The following is an 18603-nucleotide window of genomic DNA, read 5'->3' on the forward strand; positions in this document are numbered from 1 at the left end:
AGTGACAGGCACTCCTATTACCTTTGCTTTTAAGCTCATGAAACCTCATCACATGAAAAGCGTGATGATACCTAACAAAACGGACAGTAAGAACTGTGACTTATCCAAAAAAAATCAAAATATTTGAATATTTTATGCTTTTACATTTGTCTCTCTCCCATTGTAATTTTCGGCACCCTGTTAAGTTTAAACCTCTCTCATAAATTATTTTTTGATCTTCTTGAAATACACACAGTTCAGCTGTCACTCAGAGACAGTTTGCTTGACAGTTCAGAGATGTTATTACAGTCAGTCGTAGGGAAAAATCATCTTTTACTGACAACTGGTATTTTTGAGACACTTGAAATGAGAAAAAAATTAATTCTTTAGTCTCCAAGTCGGCACAATCAATTTATCAGATCTCATGTTGTGGCAAAAAATTATGGGTATTTTATCTCTGATGTATTATAGTGCAGTGTATAAATAGTTTAGCAAAAAGTAGCTATCAAAATCCAAATCCAGTGTTTCACTGACTGAAAAATCAGCATATTCTCCATAAGTGTCAGTGAGCTCCTACCTTTCACTCCTCCCTCTCATCTACTCTCAGTGCAGAAATTCAGGTGCTGTTCGGGAAGATGAATGAGTTTTTCCACTTGCTGCCACCTAAGCTGGAACTACAAATCATTAAAATACCCTAAGTAACTAAAGATCTTAATGGCTAACATTAACAAGTTGATAAAAAAGGCTTTGTTTAACTGTAATTTCCTTTCCCATGTTTTTATGTGGGGCATCAGCTGGAATCAGATATAAAATAGGGAAGCCGAGGTGCTCACAGTCAAGTGCTCAAACAGCCATTCTTCACCAAAACTTGCCATTTTTTTCATTCCTTCCTCTCTGCAGTGATGGAGTGAGTGATTCCAGTACAACAGCTGAGCTTTTTGCCATCTATTTAGTAGCTTTTGAATGGCATAACATTTCGTACATGTTTCAGTGCAGAGGTTTCTAAGATGGTTTAAGATTTGCAAGTGCTTTGACAGGCAAAAATTAAAGGCAAGGATTAAAACCCACCTTCAGAATGCAGCTAAATGTGGTAAGCAGAACACAGTTTCATTCAGAGCAGTTGGGAAGCACTGCAGTTGTGGAGACATAGTGAAATGCATGAATGCAAGATTAGAAATAATTAGCTAAAGAGTAATTTTGTAGCTTGGCTTTGTAGCTGAACACAAAATAACGTGTCACCAACACAGCAGTGTTGCAACAAAAGAACACCCAGACCTTGCTTAGAAAACATGAAAATCTATGAGAAAATACTTAGAAGATCTAAACTTATTTCATCCAGGGGTGAGAACACTGAAGTAACGATGCGGTTGCTGCAAAAATTAACTGATGAACTGTTTTCAGTGTCTGTGGGAACAGGACAAGAAGCAATGGACTCAAGAAGCAGCAAGGAAGATTCTTTGTTTTTTTAGACATGAGGTAAGTTCTGACAGCCTGAAAAGTTTATATAATTAAATAGATGGCATAGAAAGGTTATGGGATCTCCATCCTACAATTCTCTAAAAAATAATTATGTGGACTTCAGCTAGGAATGCTTTAGTTGGAACCGAGTCTATCTTAGGTATAGGGTAAAATAGCTCAGGAGCTGACATAACATCAAGAACCTTTTGACAGGTTCTTGTACTTCTGACCAGAACAAAGCACAGCATTCCCGAATACTCGAGATTGTATTTTGCTGTTTGAGGCATATGGTAAAAATTGAAGGTTTTCCTGTTAGCTGCTACTGCCACAGCAATCAACAAATTGGTTCTAGCAGAATGTGTGTTCCATGAGGTTCCATTTTATACTTTCAAATTCTCTGATGTTATAATACTGCATTCTCCTCCCATCACCACAATTTGAGGCATCCAGAGTTAGACAAGAAAGATTCCCCACACACCACCCACACCACTCACCCATTTGAAACAACAAATCTTAGTGCTCTGGCTCCTCAGGTGCGACCAGCTGCTGTGAGTTTCATAAAACAGATAAGGCTCACTTAACTGTTACTCTGCATGGAAAGTAAACCTCATTTTGCCTTCTAAAAATTCGTATTCTGCAACAAGATTCTCGCTATTTCCATCAAGTAGCATAAAAGGTATTAGTAAATGAAAATAAATTTTTAAAAGAGATATATATGTGGCCAGGTAAAATAAAGTACTTTCTTGGAGCAGCACAACTCAATGACTAAAAAACCCAGTGGTGGAAGTGCCAAGTATCTTGTGAAGTCTTTGAAGACCTAAACATAGAAGACTTTTCACAAGTTGGATAACTAAAAAGCTCTCATCAAAAATACTTCAGAAATCAATAGGAGTAATTACAAATTACATTAAATGTCAGTTCTGGCTTGGCTTTAAACCCTGGCTTGCCTCAGTTTTGCAAAAGGTTTTAACAGACCACAGCGCTGCCCACTCTAAACCAAGCAGGTCTGAAAACTAAATCACAGTATGAGTTTGTTGACAAATGAATTTGTAAAAAGAACAGTTTACAGCAGCAGGATCAAAGTCAGAGCCTTTATTAAATGTTCCTTCTCTAAACAGGCTGCATTTAATCCCCCTTTCCCATCTGTGATTTCTAAGGCTATTTTAAATACTTTGTTTTACAGGGATTTTCAGTCTTCAGAACCGTCACAAGCAGCAAGTTAGCAGTACACAAAAACAATACAACTGAACTTTCACTGAGTTCTATTCCCGCTTCCCAGGGTGCGTGGAAAGACCAACAACACTTCCAGTACTGGAGGTTTTGCACAAACCTTGGAAAGGAAATAGCTGTCACCAGAGTTTAAGCCTGATGTGCTCTAGCCACATCTCACAACTGGCCACAACTGACGAGTATTGGTTAGTATATCTGTCTCTTGCTCATTATCTGTTTCAAAAAGGGGACCAAATTTTTAATTTTCAGCTAATGTGGGTCTAATTAAGGCTATTCTGGTATATTTGATACTAAAATACTCTCTGGGAGTCCTTTTCCTGAAATCCCGTCAGAATTAACATTTTCAAAAATGAAAACATTTAAAATAGGTGTTCTGAGTTGAAATGCTGATGCAGCGGTTGGTTCAGTGTTCCCGTGTATCACGTCAGGATGGTGTCATCGATCTGTTCCTCGGAGTCAGCCTGCCCAGCCAGCTTCCGCAGCGACCTCCGGCAGCTCTCAGTGAGGAGCTCCAGGCTGGCAGCATCCAAAATCTTGGAAACCGACTGTGGAAGGAAAGCAGCACCAATCACCAACTCCTTCCGACACAGCACTCAAAGTAAGAATGAGCTTAAGGGCCTTACGAGCTGTATTTAGCTAAAATCTTTCTAATGTACCAAAATTCTTACAATTCCAGACATGGGAACTATCCCAAAGCAGGTCCCACTTAGAAAACAGGTCTGGAAATGAATGAAGTAGTCCATCCTAAAATACCCCCTGGCACCACTGCTGCTGCAGTGGGATCACACAAGTGGCCAAAGCAACAAACTATCAGTGCCAACTGAGGGAACTCCAGCTCAGGGGAGGATTAAGGCATTTGTCAAATGTGTGTTAAAAGCTTCTCTTAATGCTGCACTGTAGGGTTGTACAGTATCAGTATTGCTGATTTCTTCAGGGCTGAGCATGAGAATATTGCTGAGGGCCTTAGTGCAAATGGGAATGTCCCACTGCACCTACTTCATCAGAGACTTCCAGTACATCCTGAGGCTGCAGGCACCACACAGACCAATGCAGAGTGAGGTGAAACAGCCTTGCTACCAACAATGACGTTTGCTTGTGTCTCATACCTCAAGCACGTCTTCACCCGCTCGCATCTTCAGAAGGTTGACAATAGCCTGGTCACTGTAGGCTCTTACACTGGTGTTTTTGTCCTTTGTGTTGTCCAGGAGCGCTTTGAGAATTGGTTTAATTGTCTGAGGATCCAGTGGGGGAAGATGGCTTTTATTTGCCCACCAAATCATCTTTTCTGCAACTAATTTTATGTCACTGGATGAGTTCTGAAGACACTGAAGGATACAAAGGTGAAATTGAATTCAGATATACCAAGAACAGGTATTTAAAACAGTTGTTTATATTTTTTCAAATTTAAGTATTTTAAACTATACTAAGAAAAGCAAACAGTTTTCAACTCACGGGTACATAAGAGACATAGTTGATACCAACAAGTTTGACTAAACTGTGTAAGAGAAGAACAAATGTTGAAAGCAGAACACCTTTTCAAAGAAAATTTCTAAATATGTGGCTGACAACAGTGTCACATGCTCCTCTCAACTGTCTCAGGAAATGACAATGACCACTGAGTGCAGAAAAGCTGATAGTGTCAGCACCTCTAAAACACACTCACTCAGCAGCAACGGCCAAGTCAGTCTCTGGCTGGAGTGTAAGGTGCATTTCAACAGTGGATTTCACTTGAAAATTTAAGAAATAAGAGCTTTTATTTTAATCTAATCTTAACACATCTAAAACATGAAAGCTAATATCTGAATGTCAAATGCATTACATTAATATGATGATATAGGTATTGTGACAATAGTGGTATTTTATATTTTAACACAATACTACAATACTAATATATAAAAGTAGGATTTCAAACAAAAAAAATCTGCTTTGAAGGATGTTGGCCTGCATCACGCCAACTTGGATGTTTGGTAGTTTTTCAAGTAAATTGCAACGAAATGTAAACTCTGAAAATGTAACATGCTGCAGCATGACCCCTCACTCTATCTACCCCTGTCTACCAGGAGGGATGGAGGGTGCAAGGAGGGCATACAACTAAACAAATCAAAGAAATCCAGCCACACACCTAAAGAAACAGAACAACCTATAAAGGAATTTTGAGGTAGAGTATTTTAACAGGTAGGAATTGAAAAAAGGTGTTAACTTCAATACTCTCAGGTAAAGTGAGGGTTGGTATTTGATGCATTTCTAACAAAGGCCCTTTGACCTTTAGCAACCTTAAAACCCAACAGCTCCCTGCTACTCTTCTCTGCTTCCCTGCCAGCTGCTTGTTACTGCAAAGGAAAAATACACTTATAAGATTCAGACCCGAGGTTTAGCACAGAAAGCTCAAGAGCAAATTTCCATGTTAGAGCAGGGAAGGCAGTATTGTATTCACAGTTGCAAAGCAGGCTGATACAGTGGTTCTGTCTGTGCTCTGCCACAAAAAGAAATATCTAAACTTTTAGAGATTTGATAGAGAGTCACTCGTGAGTTAGCTCAGACAGAGATTCAGATCACATGAGAACACCACCAGGTAGTTACAATAAAAATTCTTACCTTAATAAAGAGGCTGGAAAGTTTGGGAGGCAGGTTGCCTCCCCCTTCCATGTGGTATTTCATGAGAAAGCCCATCCCTCTGATGCCACTAACTGCAATGGGGATCTTCAACATAAAGAAGAGAATTGGTGTTACTGCAGCAGAGTTCAACAGCCTTTATAACCAGGCTCATGGTCTGTCAGCTTTTGTGGAAGGCTAAACCCATCTTTCAAAAGAACAGCAGCACTAAAGCAGGAAAACATTGGGTTAATGTTATTGGGTAATATGATGAAAAAGTCCCAATGCAACCATGAGCCAGATGGAATAAGGTGGCAGGCCCCACCGAGCCCCAAAGACCCTACCCCAAATTACTCATTCAACCCCTGATTTAAAATCCTCCTAAAACAAATAATTTGCTCTTCTTGTAAACCTGGCTTGTGAATGGCACCTTTCACAGGGAAACAGAAGTGGAACTTACTCCCAGTGAAAGCTACTCTGCAGTTGAAGATTATTTAACCTTCATCTCCACAGAGATGAGAACCTGAAGAACCAGAACAGTTGTGTCATTTCACCATAAAAACTGCACCTAGCCAAGGGAGAATCTCCAGATGGCACTTGGGGGTTTTGTCCTCTTTGGTAACACAGAGAACCTGCTTACACACCTTTCAAAACTACTCCCAACGAGAGCTCGTGACAGCACTCGCCCATCCTCAGGCAGGACTCACCCTGTCGGCCGTGGCGTTGCTGAGGATCATCTCCTGAACGCTGTTGTAGTATTTGGGGGAGCACAGCCTGCCAGGAGCAACGTTCACAGCCACGGAGAGAGCCAGGCTCCGGCCGTGCCTCACCATCCAGTCGATGCCAGACACGTCTGCTGCAGAGGAAAGAACAGAACCGTGGCAAGGCTCCCGCCATCCATTCCTCTTCATCTGAGGAGGCTTCTGGCAGTTTGTCAATTCACTGCCATGAAATGAAATAACAAGAAGCATCTAAAGGGATGCCTTGCTTCCTCCACTCCTCCCAAAAAGAACTAAAATGCAACACCTGTACCAGGCAGGAACAGCACCTGGGCAGACAGGGAAGGTCACACAAACAAGGGACTCTTTTGTTCAACCCGAGTACTTCTGATGGTTTCAAAATTATACAAGCTTTGACTCTCTAATAAAATTGTAAAAGTCATCTGCAATTTGATACCAGTTAACAGATTCGCTTCTTAATCCCACAGGGGAGAATAATCCATACCACTCCCAAGCACTATGGGTTCCTGTAAAATTCGTGGGTTTTTTCTATCTTGGAGGCAAATTGGTCAATTCTTCAAAAGCATGTGAGGCCATCACATGTGGTCTGCAATTAGCATGAGCCAAAAGGTGGGATGGTCCTCCTGTCTACCCTTGCCTGAACATCCTGTCACCTCCCACCCTCTCTGTGTCAGCACCAGCAATTATTCAGCCATGTTGATACTTTCATCAAGTCACCTGATAAGAAATCCAGGGAAAAAAAAGTCTGGTTATGCCCAAATGACAACCAGTACCCCGTGCTCACTGTGTACCAGGGTGCACAAATTAACAGCCACGAGTAAAGAAACACACAAGAAAATACAGAGCAGAGATTCAGTCACAGAACCTGAACCAGTGGCTGAGAAGGAACCTTGCCTGCTTTTGGAATCAATTCCAGTGCCTGTGAACAGCTTCACCTACCCAGTAAGTGCTGGTGGAGGACAGTGCTGAGCTCCTCGTCCGACAGGAACGCGCACAGCTCTGCGAGGCAGCCGGCCGAGGCCATGCGGGTGGCGTCCTGAGGGGGAACAGGAGAGCAGGAACAGGGGTTGAGCTCAACACACCAGGGACAGGCAGCAAGCAGAGCAAGTGCCAGAAGATGACAGGAAACAAAAGGAGAAGGAGGAAATAAATAGTAGTATTTCACTCCTACTCCCTGTGGATTCCTGTCAGTTCATGACGTTTCTTGTACCTAACAGACCTTAGAGCCAAATCTGCGGTCACAAAAGCCAGCAGAGACTGAAGAATTACAAATCTTATCTAAGTTCTGATTTGTTCAATGGAAAAGTCATAAAGATGAAAGGGAATGTTTTAAAAGATGTGTTCACAAGAGTTTACTTTAGATTCACTTACTATAAGTGTCACTTCTATCCATCTCTGGATGAGCTCATCTCTGTGATAAACTCTTACTACTTTTAATTTAACACTCCCAGGCTGTTGTTATTTTGGCTTCCTTATGTGACAATCCATTACTTCTCCTCTCACCAAAACTTACAACTCAATGGGAATGTTTCAAATTTTCCATTTCTAGAATGTCAACAGTTGCATGTCTGTTGCACGGATTGACATAAGTAATAAATTATTAGATGATTAATTTTAATCTCACAGACGTTACTGTTGCTATCTGCCGTATAAAAAAGACCCTATATTACACTTGGAGAGCTTCTTGCTTGTTGGAGGAAAATCTGCCATTATCTGAAAAATTCCTCACACTGAACAATAAAGCCCAGCCGAGAGGCCACAAACACACCATCAGAGGGAGGGTACTGCAGGTTTTCTCCAAGATAAAAAGCAAATCCTGACTGCAGAGCTGGCTCAAACCTGTTGGTGAGGAGCTACAGGTCAAACCCACATATGCAGTTGCCAAGGAAACATTAAACTGGCAGATTTTCACAGTTACCAGGGACTGGCCAGGGATCTCCAATTCTTGCCTCTGACTACATCATTAGGAATTTCCCCAGAAGTTATTTTAGAAAATAACTGTTAGAAAGTTCAGATTTTAAATGGAAGAGAAAGACTGTCTACAGCAAGGGTCCCCTGCAGCTGGCTGAAGCAGTACCTCATCGTGTCCCAGCATCCCGAGAAGCACCGTGCTGATGTTCTTCCTAATTGCAGCATCCACCTTTGCACCAGCTCCTCGTGTCACAAACCGCAGCGCTTGCAGCATCGTGTCCCTAGAAGAGAGATTTTGCCCTGGGTACCTGCAGCAAATTCTTGCACAGCAATTACACTGATATGCCTTACAGTTTGGGAGACACAGGCAGAGCAGTCCTCTCCATGCACTGCCGAAAACTCCATCCTAGAGACTATTTCCATGTTTCTGTATTTGTGTCTGTCTGTTACAATACAGATGTTTCCCGACTGTTCAAACATTAAAAAAATTCTCAAGTCAGGAAGTCCATGTCTTAGGGCTGTGTGCCCTTAGGATACAAGAACAGCTGCATTACTTCAGGACAGACTGGCAGTTGACAGTGTCTTTTATTTGAAAGTGGGCTGCTGGGGGTGTGCAGGAGAGGGGAGAACTGGATAGACACCAAGGACTGTTTCTCCCAAACACTCACAGCTCAGCTCTGACCCAGGCAGGCCTCACCATTCACATTTTTTACAACCCTTGGATAACAGTTAACTGCTTTCAGTAACATGTTACCTCAGAACTGGGGGTTTTGTTCATCCATCCCAGCCCTTTCCTTCACCCTTAGTCAGCAGGACAATCTGAGCCATCACCTGCAGCTTACCTGATGGCAGAGTCATCGCTGGAACGAATTCCATTCAGGAGCTCTGTAAAGAGAGGATCCACTTTGACGTGGATGACAATGAGTTTCCCCAGAGCATCGGCAGCTTTAAGGCGAACAGCACGGTTTGAGTCTTGTAGAGCTTTGGTGAAGGTTGTTTGCAACTGGGGCAAAAATGGTTTCAGGGCAATCTCAACCTATGCCAGAGATGGAAGAAGGGAAAGTGGTGGGGTCAGAGATCAAAGCCTGGAAACAGCATGACCTCTACTACAGAGGTTCGTTATCGGAGAGCCCCTGTTAGATCTAATGTGCTACTAAAAGAGGAAAAACATGACACAATAACTTATCACAAAACCGTCAACCTTTTCAAATGTTAATCTTATTCTCTGCATACTGAAATACAAGGGTAACGCTGAGAAATTTTACACTGTCACGAACAGCCTGGGCATACAGAGCACTGAATAAAAGCTTAGCTTAATTCAAAGACACATAAGATGTCTGCACTTAACAATTCATAAAAATGGTGGACACGGGAAAGATTAATTACATGGTGAGTTTTAATCACTGGAAGTGGGATCAGCATTTAGCAACATTTATACAAAGACCAGTGATTCAGCAATGGGAGCTTTTTTGGTAGGCCAGAACCTGCTGGAAGAATGCAATCCAGTTACAGTGCTATTCCTAAATATCAAATCCACAGCAGCAGGCATCCCAGCTGTATTTACATGAAAAGCAACAGATATTTCTGAAGGTTACCATGGAAAATGTTCACAAACCACAAATACTTTGAATCTTACCTTAGCTAAAAGCAGGCTTAATGTTTCAAGCAGAGCCACCTTGACATTCCAGCTGAACCGATCTCCCAAAATTCGAATAAGTGGCCCAGTGATGCTCACCACAGATGGTTTAAGAGCTTCAGCAGAAGTCAGCTTAATAACCAGCCCCAAGGCCTTTGCTGCCTCCTCCTTCTGCTCTGGATTACCAGTTAAAACACCTTCCCGCAGCACCACGAGTATGGAAGTCACTCCCTGTCACGAAAATCGGATAAGAAAGCTTAGAAGCTAAGATGCAAAAAATATGTATCTTATTTTTGCTCCCGTTATACACCAGATGCATAAACTTGGAGAGCTTCTCTCAATTTCCTGTTGACCTTCAGCTGCCTGATTCCACATTGACAGAGCTACTTTCATTTGGTTGGATTTCATGCCTCTCTGCCTTACTAAGCCAGTTGCTATGAGGAAAGTGGTGGCGGCTCAGGGAATTTTTAAACCAGAGAAATTTGGCACAGAAGTCCAGTGTTACTCCCCCACAGAAAGCAGCCAGTGACCATGACTTCCATGCATAACAGAATTGTCAGGGACCTCATTACAAGAGGACTCTTCTGGAGGGTAACTCAGGAGAGTGTAACCTACAAAAAGTCTCTCCAATGTATGGGTTTGGAAGGCCCGAATAGTCACAGCTTTTAAGAGCTGTAAAGTCACATCAATCAGCTCTCCCCAAAGGTGGGGTCTTGTGGCTGTGATGAATCCACATCCATTCCCCTCCTTTACCTTCTTAGGAATACAGAATCCTGGCACATGGTCCCCCTTGGCCTCATTCCCTACAATCCGAATATCCCGGTGCAGGTCCTCAATGAGAGCAAGCTGGTTCCCAGCATCTAATTTCTGCAGGAGAGAGGGGAAAGACAAAGATGAGGCCACACGGCATCCAGATATTCTTTGTGAATTCTTCTCAGGCCAGGCATTACCCCTGTCACCTTTTTGAGATGCCTCACCTTGGTGATGGAATTAAGCGCGTCCCAGCTTTCATTCAGAACCACAGGGTTGGTGTCATTAAACAGACGTATCAAGCCTGAAACCAAGCTCCTGAGATGACCAGTGTAGTCTGCTTTTGTCTTGGAGCAGTAGATGTTCAGCATGACAGCTGCTGCCTGTCTCATGCCCAGCTCAGGGCTGCGGGTCGCTTCCAGCAAATCTTCAGTTATAATTCTTTGTCCGACATCATCTTCCACAGACAGGATTACAGACTGGCAGTTTGCCATCTCCTGAAGAGTCCAAATTAACTTTACATTAGCTCTCAAACAGAACAAAGGCAGATTTAGCCCCAGCAGTTTCTCTTAGAGAAATACTACAACACACCTCACTTGCTAATTGTTTCTTGTTAGTTGCTCACATCACCACTAAAAGCTTCACTCAGTTCTGGAGCAGACATCGCTTTATGACCAATTCTTAACATTTAACAAGTGACCAAACTCTGCTGAACTGATTGCTGCACCAGCCACAGGAGAGCTAATTTACAAAAATTAAGAGTAGCTCAGTCACCCCCATCTTACTCATCCAAGACAGACTGTGAGTCTTGTCAGATAACATTCCTCTGATTTAGGTAGTTTATTCCTGTGCGTCACAACACTAATTACAAGAACGTCTGCGGGTGCATTAGAGATCTCCAGGCAGACTTGGGGCTAGAAGCTGATCTAATGGGCATCCACAGCAGACAGACAACAGGACTCTGTCACTCATTCCTAATTCACTGACTGATGATGTACACGTCTGTCCGCAGTCACAACTCCAGGATGTTCTCTGGAGTCCAAACAGCAGATGTTTTGGAAAGCAGTCCGGGAGGAGTGCTGCATGCAAAACAGGAGAATTCCTTCCTGCAGCCCTTTAATCTCTCAGTCTTCGACACCAAGAATAAATATGAAGTTAACTAGACACTCTGGCAGTTCTCCAGGAATAAGTAAACTGAGAATTGTGTCTTGCAGCAGGCCAAAGAGACTTTTAAATGGATACAAATAGATTTGGAAAGCATACGTTTTTTGACTCACAATATGCCACCAGGCAAAAAGACTCATCCTGGAGAAGCTAATGGACTGATTTAAACATGCAATCTGTGAATCTAGAGAACACAGATTCTGGGCTGGGAAGTAAACCTGATGCACTATGTTCAGGCAACCTGTCACAACAAAGAGCTGAGCTGTGCTACTTGCCAATTGCTCTTCACTGGTGCCCAGCTTCTCTTTGAGTGCAGACATCATGGCAGGCAGGATGACACTCAAGTGCCGTGTCAGAGCGTCCCCTGCCACTGAGGAGAGGAAAGCCAGCACACGGGTGTTCACTGGAGGGGTAGTCAGCTACAAAAACCAAAAAAATAACACCAAAAAATGAGACAAAGTTTTTTCAGAAGGAATCTCACTTCATCTACAGCATGAAAAATTTATGCATCACAACCCAAATGACAATGTTTTCAGCTTAAAATCAGAAAAAAAATTCAAATTATGATCTTCCTTTTGCCGTACTGGTCCAAAGAAAACTGGCAGCAAGCAGAGGAAACAGCACAGATATGAAGTTAAAAATTTGTTTCCCGTTGTACCTTTGGCACCAAGTAGGGCAGCACCACACGGCTCTTGACAGCCATAACTTGTTTAAGACCATCCACAGCGAAGTCAGCTGTCTCTTCATTATCCTACAGGGAAAGAGAAAGTGACAAACCTGAGAAATTATCTGTGACACACCAAGCTAAACCCTGTTTTAAGGGACAATTTACCCTGTGATCATACAACCAAAACCAAATCCTTCTATTGAAAAACGTTCTCTTACTACATAGCAAAACCAAACCCACACTCTTCTGTCCCATCTGAAAGATTTTCCATTTCAGGCATGGTGGCCAAGCAACTTAAGCAAGGGACAATGGCAATTCCATAGCACAGCCAGGTGTAGCAACTTTTAGGCCTAAGCTTCAGCCACAAGATCTTCCCTACCAATGGCTAGGATGAGTCTATGGAGGAGACAAAATATTGCTGCTGTTCCCTGGAAGGTCTGTCTCTAAAACCCTCCTTCTCCTTCATGTAAATTATTCAAAACTTGTCCCACAGCATCATTAATCAGGTTGTTGACTAATGCTGAGCAATGCTCACCAGCTGCTTCAGCAAGAAGGGCAGGATGTCTTCAAGAGCCTGATGGCCAATTGTTGAGTGCAGCTGTTCAAATGTTTTGGCTGCAGCCTCACGGACTTCTTCCAGAGGGTCACACAGTGCTTTTCTCACTGTAGGAACCAGGGACTCGGAGAAAAGCAGAACCTGAAGAGGCAAAATTACAGAATATCTAAAGCACAATAGTCACATTAATCTCAGTGAAGTGGCTGAGAATGCATAATTTGCACAACTGAAACTAAATTGCAGTTTAATTGAAATATGTTGGAAGACAAGCAGAGTTAATCAGTACAAACAAGCTGCAGTGCTCTAAGGCTACCTAGTGGAAGATTTTCATATAAATCAGAACTGTGCAATGTTTGAATTTACCAACAGACACAAATCCATACATTTGCCTGAACAGCAACTCAGTGTAGTTATAAGCCCTGAATTCAGTCCACAGAACAAGTCCAGCACTATCTGTATTATCGTGTCTCAAGTGCAATACCTGCACCGTAACACAGAAACCTTGGAATTTGGGAATTTCCCCCTTGGACATCGAACTCACCGCATCCCTGCTGGTCGATTTCATGATCTCGCTCAACCCGATGCAGACTCCTTGTCTCTCATCACTCTTGTCTGACTTCAGCCCATCTTCCAGGATAGGAATGATTTCAGGAAGGATCTTCTCTCCTAACTTTCGGACAAGGTCTCCTAATGTCCGTGCTGCAACCTGTCCCCAGAAATGTATTAATTAACTATTTTCCTTTTTATAAAACTTTAGAAGGTGGAACTTGAGCAAATGTTAACTTCTGATCATAACCTACTGTTCACAGCACAGACAGAGCAGTAGGAATGGAAACACCAACATTATAAATAACCACAGAAAAATTAGTTTTACTCTCATCATAGTTGAGAGAACTTCAGCAGAGAACTCAGACATGCCCATGCTCAGAACACTTCAACTGATGATGGCTTTGAAATGATTTATAGAGAAGAATTATCCTGTGTTCCTCAGGAATCAGTTTCTACAGTCATCTGCAGAAAGATAAAGGTGCAACTCCATTTCTCACCGTTCGCTTATCTGCACAAGTACTGGCCAGGAATTTCAGCAGAAGCCCAAAGAGCGTTGGCAAAATTTCCCGCAGCGTGCGAGGAGTGTTCGAGACAACAATCTTCCAGACGTGCAAGGAGGCCTGGCGCACCACCAGCTGGGTGTCAGAGCGGCCCATGTACAGCCCTGCCAGCACCCTGTTCCTCCTCTCCACTCCCAGAGCATTAATAATAGCCTAAAAAGAAACAGCATAAATTGTATTATCCACTCGTGAAACTTTAAAAAAAACATGATTACTCAATCTGTCTTTCCATCAGGCTTTCAGTGCTGATTTAAAATAAGAGAATTAAAAAAGAAATAAAAGCACAACACACAAGAACTGCTTTACCTTGTTTGACTGGGCTGTTCCAAAGTTGTCATCCTCTGAGGCAGTTTCTGTGGTCATTTTTCCAGTGACTCCTGAGATATGGAATAGAAGATCTCCAAGGAGCTGAACTGAGCTAAACCTGCCAACAGGAGCAAGTCAAGTGTTACAAACAGGGCGCTCAGGCAGTACCTGCCCAAATCTGACAGGATGTCAGCTACAGACAGGAGCCAAACGTGAGGCAGAGCTGGGTCAGCACTGAAACACTGCACAGGCTGATGTGTGACACCATCTGCCAACATGGCTGAAAGCAGCACGCTAAAGAGAAAGGGAAGGAACGAATTCCAAACTGGAAGGGCTGGGAGAATTTCCAAATCAAAGTGATGAATCTGAGAATAGCCTGGCTTCTCAAAAGGAGCAACACATTGCCAGCATCTGTCTCAACCCAAACAACATTCACCTGGGATAGGAGCACTTAGCAGCACTCAGCTGACACAAATCATTTAGTGCAACTAATTTTTGAGCAACTGCTATCAGCTGTGAGCGCTCCACTGCACATTTCCATACACAGGAGAACAATAACTTACTCAGCATTTGGAAAAATGAAAAACAATACACGAGGGCCAAATATTGCCACATAACTGCCTTGGAAGTGCATTTCAGAGTCACCACCAGAATTAATAATCCAGCAGGAACGCTCTGCAGGTATCAGGAAACCTGATCCAGGCAGGCAGGGCTTCGCAGACTCAGTGTTACAAGGCATCATGCTCAAATCAACAAGCAAAAAGATGCACTTGATTTTGCTTCCTGGGAGGTTCTCTGCATTTCCTCGAGGAGCAACGCAGAGTCTAAATTGCACTAGTTTTTCATCCATGGGAGAGAAATGTCTGTGGATAAGCTGGTTATCCCTCACCTTATCCTCCAGAGGTCATCAAACAGGCCGTCCTCGAGCTGTGGCAGGAGCAGCGCGATGGCAGTCTCAGCGTACATGCTGATGATGCGCTGCCCCGCCCGCAGCGCCGTGTCCCGCACGAACTCGTTCTCGTCTGCCAGCGCCTGCACACAGACAGAAAAGGGGCTCTGGAAACTCGGGGGCTCAGCACAATACACAGAAGCTACAGGAGGAAAACAAATCGATGTTTTTCTCTCTCAGCCGTGAAAAGCAAGTGAACTGTGGAGCTGTGAATGCACAAAGGTGATTTCAAGAAATGGCTGGTGATTACAAATGAAAGACAGCAAGCAAACAACTTGGAAGAAAAAATAATTTCAGTTCCCCCTTTTTTTCTGACATGTCCCACAACTACTGGAAATGATACTTAAAAACACTCTGGAGACTTTTTTTTAATCCTTTAATAAATAAAATTCTTCACGTCTGCTACATACCTTAAGGATACAAGGAATGATGGGGCCAACATAGGGAGTGAACTTGTCTCCAAAGGTTATCGGCAGGTAGTTGAACATCATGATATAACCATCTCGTACATGGGGAGCAATATCCACTTTACTGGCAGTAGCTACAATCTCTGGCATAAGTTTCTCCAGCTTTTCTACCCCCAAACCAGCCATAACTTCAGCCAGACCTGAGGAAAAAAAGCAGGGAACAGAGCTGATACACACAAGAAACAAGCAGCTAATCTGGTTTAATAGGAGAAAGTCCACGCTCAGTATTCAGACGTGGCTGTCCCCACCTTGAGCAGCACCAGAGCGATCCACCGAGCTCTGCTCATATGTCAGTGTCTCCATCAGCCACGGCAGCAGATCCTCAAAGCACGACTCTCCCATGCCCTTCACCATGGCTCCCAGTGCCTTTGCAGACACCGTGCGCACCTACAGACAAGGGAAACAGAGATCTGCAACACACCCGCCCCAAGTTACTGCTAGAGATGTGTCACACTGGTTAGGACAGTGTCCAACCTAATGCACTGAAAGAAAAACTTTGCACAAAAGACTTACTTCAGGAACAGGGTCCAGCAGAGATGCCTTCAGTCCGGGAGTAACGCTGGGCAGGTACGGAGCCAGATCCTGAAACAAAGAGCCCGGAGAGTAAGAACCAGATTCAAAACGAGAAAAACCATAAATCACCTTCATGTAAAGGACATTCACCCCTTATTATTAGCAAACATCCCTAGTATCCTGAGAGTTTAATCAGTTGCTTTCACAATCCTGCAAATTAGCACAGTTCTGTAAGTGCAAGAAAGAACACCAGTTTCGTGCAGACCAAAACCTTTTCGATGCTCACTCACAACCCAGCACTTTGTATCTAAGGAAAATTCAACACTCTTAACATTTACACAAGGTTTAAATGTAGAGATTATCAGCACAAAAATTAAACACAGATCTTTAGCCTGCAGTCAGGTCCTAGAAATGCTTTTCAAACAAACCCTGGATCCATTTGTAAGCAGCTGATCTGTGCTTCACTTGTTTGTTTGTTAAGGCATTTCTTATATGGTAAAAATTACAAGACCTTTTTGCAGGGATAAATATGGTACTAACTAGGTGACCGAAGCACAGAGCAGTCTTAAGCACCTGAGAACTGTCACTGTCTTCAGAGTCACGATCTGTTCATTTACATACATTTAATTAAAGAATCTGCATGGATGCTAATATTTTCTACCTTAACAGCAAAATCTACAAGCCAAATAAATTCTCTGTAGTGCTTGTCTGTTGTCCCCTACCCAGTATTGTATTAAGAGTAATACAGTTTTAGAGAGCATTTTTAGCACCACACCTTCTGGTCAGTCAGGGAGTACATGTTCCCAATGATCTGGGCAGCCATTTTCCTGGTGTCTGTGGAACGGTCCTGAAAAGCTCTCTGAACAATTGGCATGATCAGTGCCAAGGACGGAGCATCAATGAAATGGACAAATTTGGTATCCAGGAGAGTCTGCAGACACTTCTGGGTCTTCCTGGAGGGGTCAGTGAGAGCATCCAACAGAACTGGAGCGATCGCTGAACATTTTTTAAAAGGAGAGAAAAAACTTTATTTGTACATAACCAAACATGCATTGTCAGGCTGAGCTGGTGATCTCTCATGGCATGTTTTAGATCCTTCTAAAGGAACCAGCAGCACAGGGACAGGGGAAACCCTATTAACACCAGCTGACAAAATGGACAGGAGCATTTGAAAAGCCTAGAAGCAGACAAGCTGTCAAGCTTTCATGTTATATTTCCATAGGAGTAGTTTAATTTCTATACAAATTTGCATTTGAACGTAAATCTTGCTGTTATACACCACTGTCAGGCCAGGACATTAGAGATGGAGACAGTTCTTACCCAGGATCTCTGGGTTCCTGATGACAGACCCAATCTGCCTGAGAGCCTGCTGCCCTGCGTTCTGCACCTTCACGTGGGAATCTGTCAGCACTTCAGTGAGCTTGGGCACGATGTTGGGTAAGCAGGAAGAAAGCTGTTTGGGAGCACAGTATGCCATAGCCCCCAGCAGTTCCACTGAGCCTGTGCACAAAGTACACCAAAAAAAAATTAAAAAAGACAAGACAAAGCACAAAACAATACACAGCATTAAGAATCGATATGAGAAGATAAATCACATTTATCTCAAATTCAAATCTACCAGCTGGAGAACACAAAGAAAGGCTGAAATGCATTAAGACACTCTGTGCTACCTAAAGACACTAAAAAATACTTTTTTTGGTTTTGTACTAGGTAAGTGAAATGTGGGAGGAAAATTCCAGGTTCTGGTGTACTTCTACAGAGATCGGGGTACAAACTGTCCTTGGACTATGCTGGGAGGAAAACAGGTTGCCCAAATGTGTCAGGGAACTCATTTGTATCTCAAAAGCTCTAAAAGTTCTACAGATAATAAACATCACAGCCATCTGTAGAGATGATGGAATGCACAAGGGGAAAAACAGTAAAGGGAACTGTGAGTTACTCTCATCTCGCCAGTCAGATATTGCTCCATACCAGCTTTAGTTCTCCAAGATTCCTCTTCTAGGGCTGCAAGAAGTGATGGCAAAACCAGCTTCACTCCATGAGTACTCAGATTGCTCATCACGGCTTTGGCACAGTCATCTGCAGCCTCCAAGGAGAAGAGAACACTTACAAACTGTGACACAACACGTGTTTATTCCCTTCCTCTGAGACTGACTGGGAACAAAGCCTTCGTGTGAATAGTCTCAGTACAATGATGCAGCTCGCTAAGTAGCTCCCCATTAATGCCCAACAAAATCAGATGCTTTCAGTTATTAAGAAGATCAAATTGTTATTAGCGGCATCTCAAGGGATAGGTCATCTTTTCAATTTGCCTGGTTACAAACAGGATTCACATCCATTCCATTTGTCTTTCTCTCAACGCTCTGCGATTGCAGGAAGTGAAGGCACTTACCTCTCGCACATACTGGTTCCCATCTCCAAAACAAAGCAGCAAGTGAGGCAGCACATGAACCACATAGGGCTCAAAGAGCTTCCCAAGCATGCTGCAGAGCATCTCGAAGGCAAACAGAGCCCCTAAAAACCCAAGAAGCACAGTCAGAGGAAAACACAACTTCATATAAAGGGGGTGGAAAAAC

At 43.1% G+C, this 18603-nt stretch overlaps 1 protein-coding gene across 2 annotated transcripts in view; it reads right to left on the reverse strand.

The window, feature by feature from the left end:
- Positions 1–2514: 2514 nt before the first annotated feature.
- The window catches only part of GCN1 (GCN1, eIF2 alpha kinase activator homolog), a 40156-nt gene continuing 24067 nt past the window's right edge, over positions 2515–18603 (reverse strand). The window contains exons 35-58 of one of the 2 annotated variants that reach the window (XM_027881935.1): positions 18420–18541; positions 17999–18113; positions 17348–17527; positions 16803–17023; positions 16028–16096; positions 15763–15901; positions 15458–15654; positions 14988–15130; positions 14099–14216; positions 13730–13945; positions 13225–13389; positions 12663–12824; positions 12119–12211; positions 11736–11879; positions 10524–10793; positions 10300–10413; positions 9547–9777; positions 8753–8946; positions 8077–8191; positions 6939–7035; positions 5967–6112; positions 5263–5367; positions 3774–3992; positions 2515–3212 (exon numbers count right to left, since the gene is read on the reverse strand). In XM_027881935.1, the coding sequence (XP_027737736.1) occupies positions 3087–3212; positions 3774–3992; positions 5263–5367; positions 5967–6112; positions 6939–7035; positions 8077–8191; positions 8753–8946; positions 9547–9777; positions 10300–10413; positions 10524–10793; positions 11736–11879; positions 12119–12211; positions 12663–12824; positions 13225–13389; positions 13730–13945; positions 14099–14216; positions 14988–15130; positions 15458–15654; positions 15763–15901; positions 16028–16096; positions 16803–17023; positions 17348–17527; positions 17999–18113; positions 18420–18541 (3701 nt within the window). In that variant the 3' untranslated portion in view covers positions 2515–3086. Of the gene's footprint in view, positions 3213–3773; positions 3993–5262; positions 5368–5966; positions 6116–6938; positions 7036–8076; positions 8192–8752; positions 8947–9546; positions 9778–10299; positions 10414–10523; positions 10794–11735; positions 11880–12118; positions 12212–12662; positions 12825–13224; positions 13390–13729; positions 13946–14098; positions 14217–14987; positions 15131–15457; positions 15655–15762; positions 15902–16027; positions 16097–16802; positions 17024–17347; positions 17528–17998; positions 18114–18419; positions 18542–18603 lie in introns of both variants that reach the window. The other variant, XM_027881934.1, reaches the window with a different exon arrangement.

Source organism: Empidonax traillii, unplaced genomic scaffold (genome assembly GCF_003031625.1).
Source record: "Empidonax traillii isolate 1590-97213 ecotype Southwest subspecies unplaced genomic scaffold, ASM303162v1 scaffold99:size1466351, whole genome shotgun sequence".
Classification (NCBI taxonomy): domain Eukaryota; kingdom Metazoa; phylum Chordata; class Aves; order Passeriformes; family Tyrannidae; genus Empidonax; species Empidonax traillii.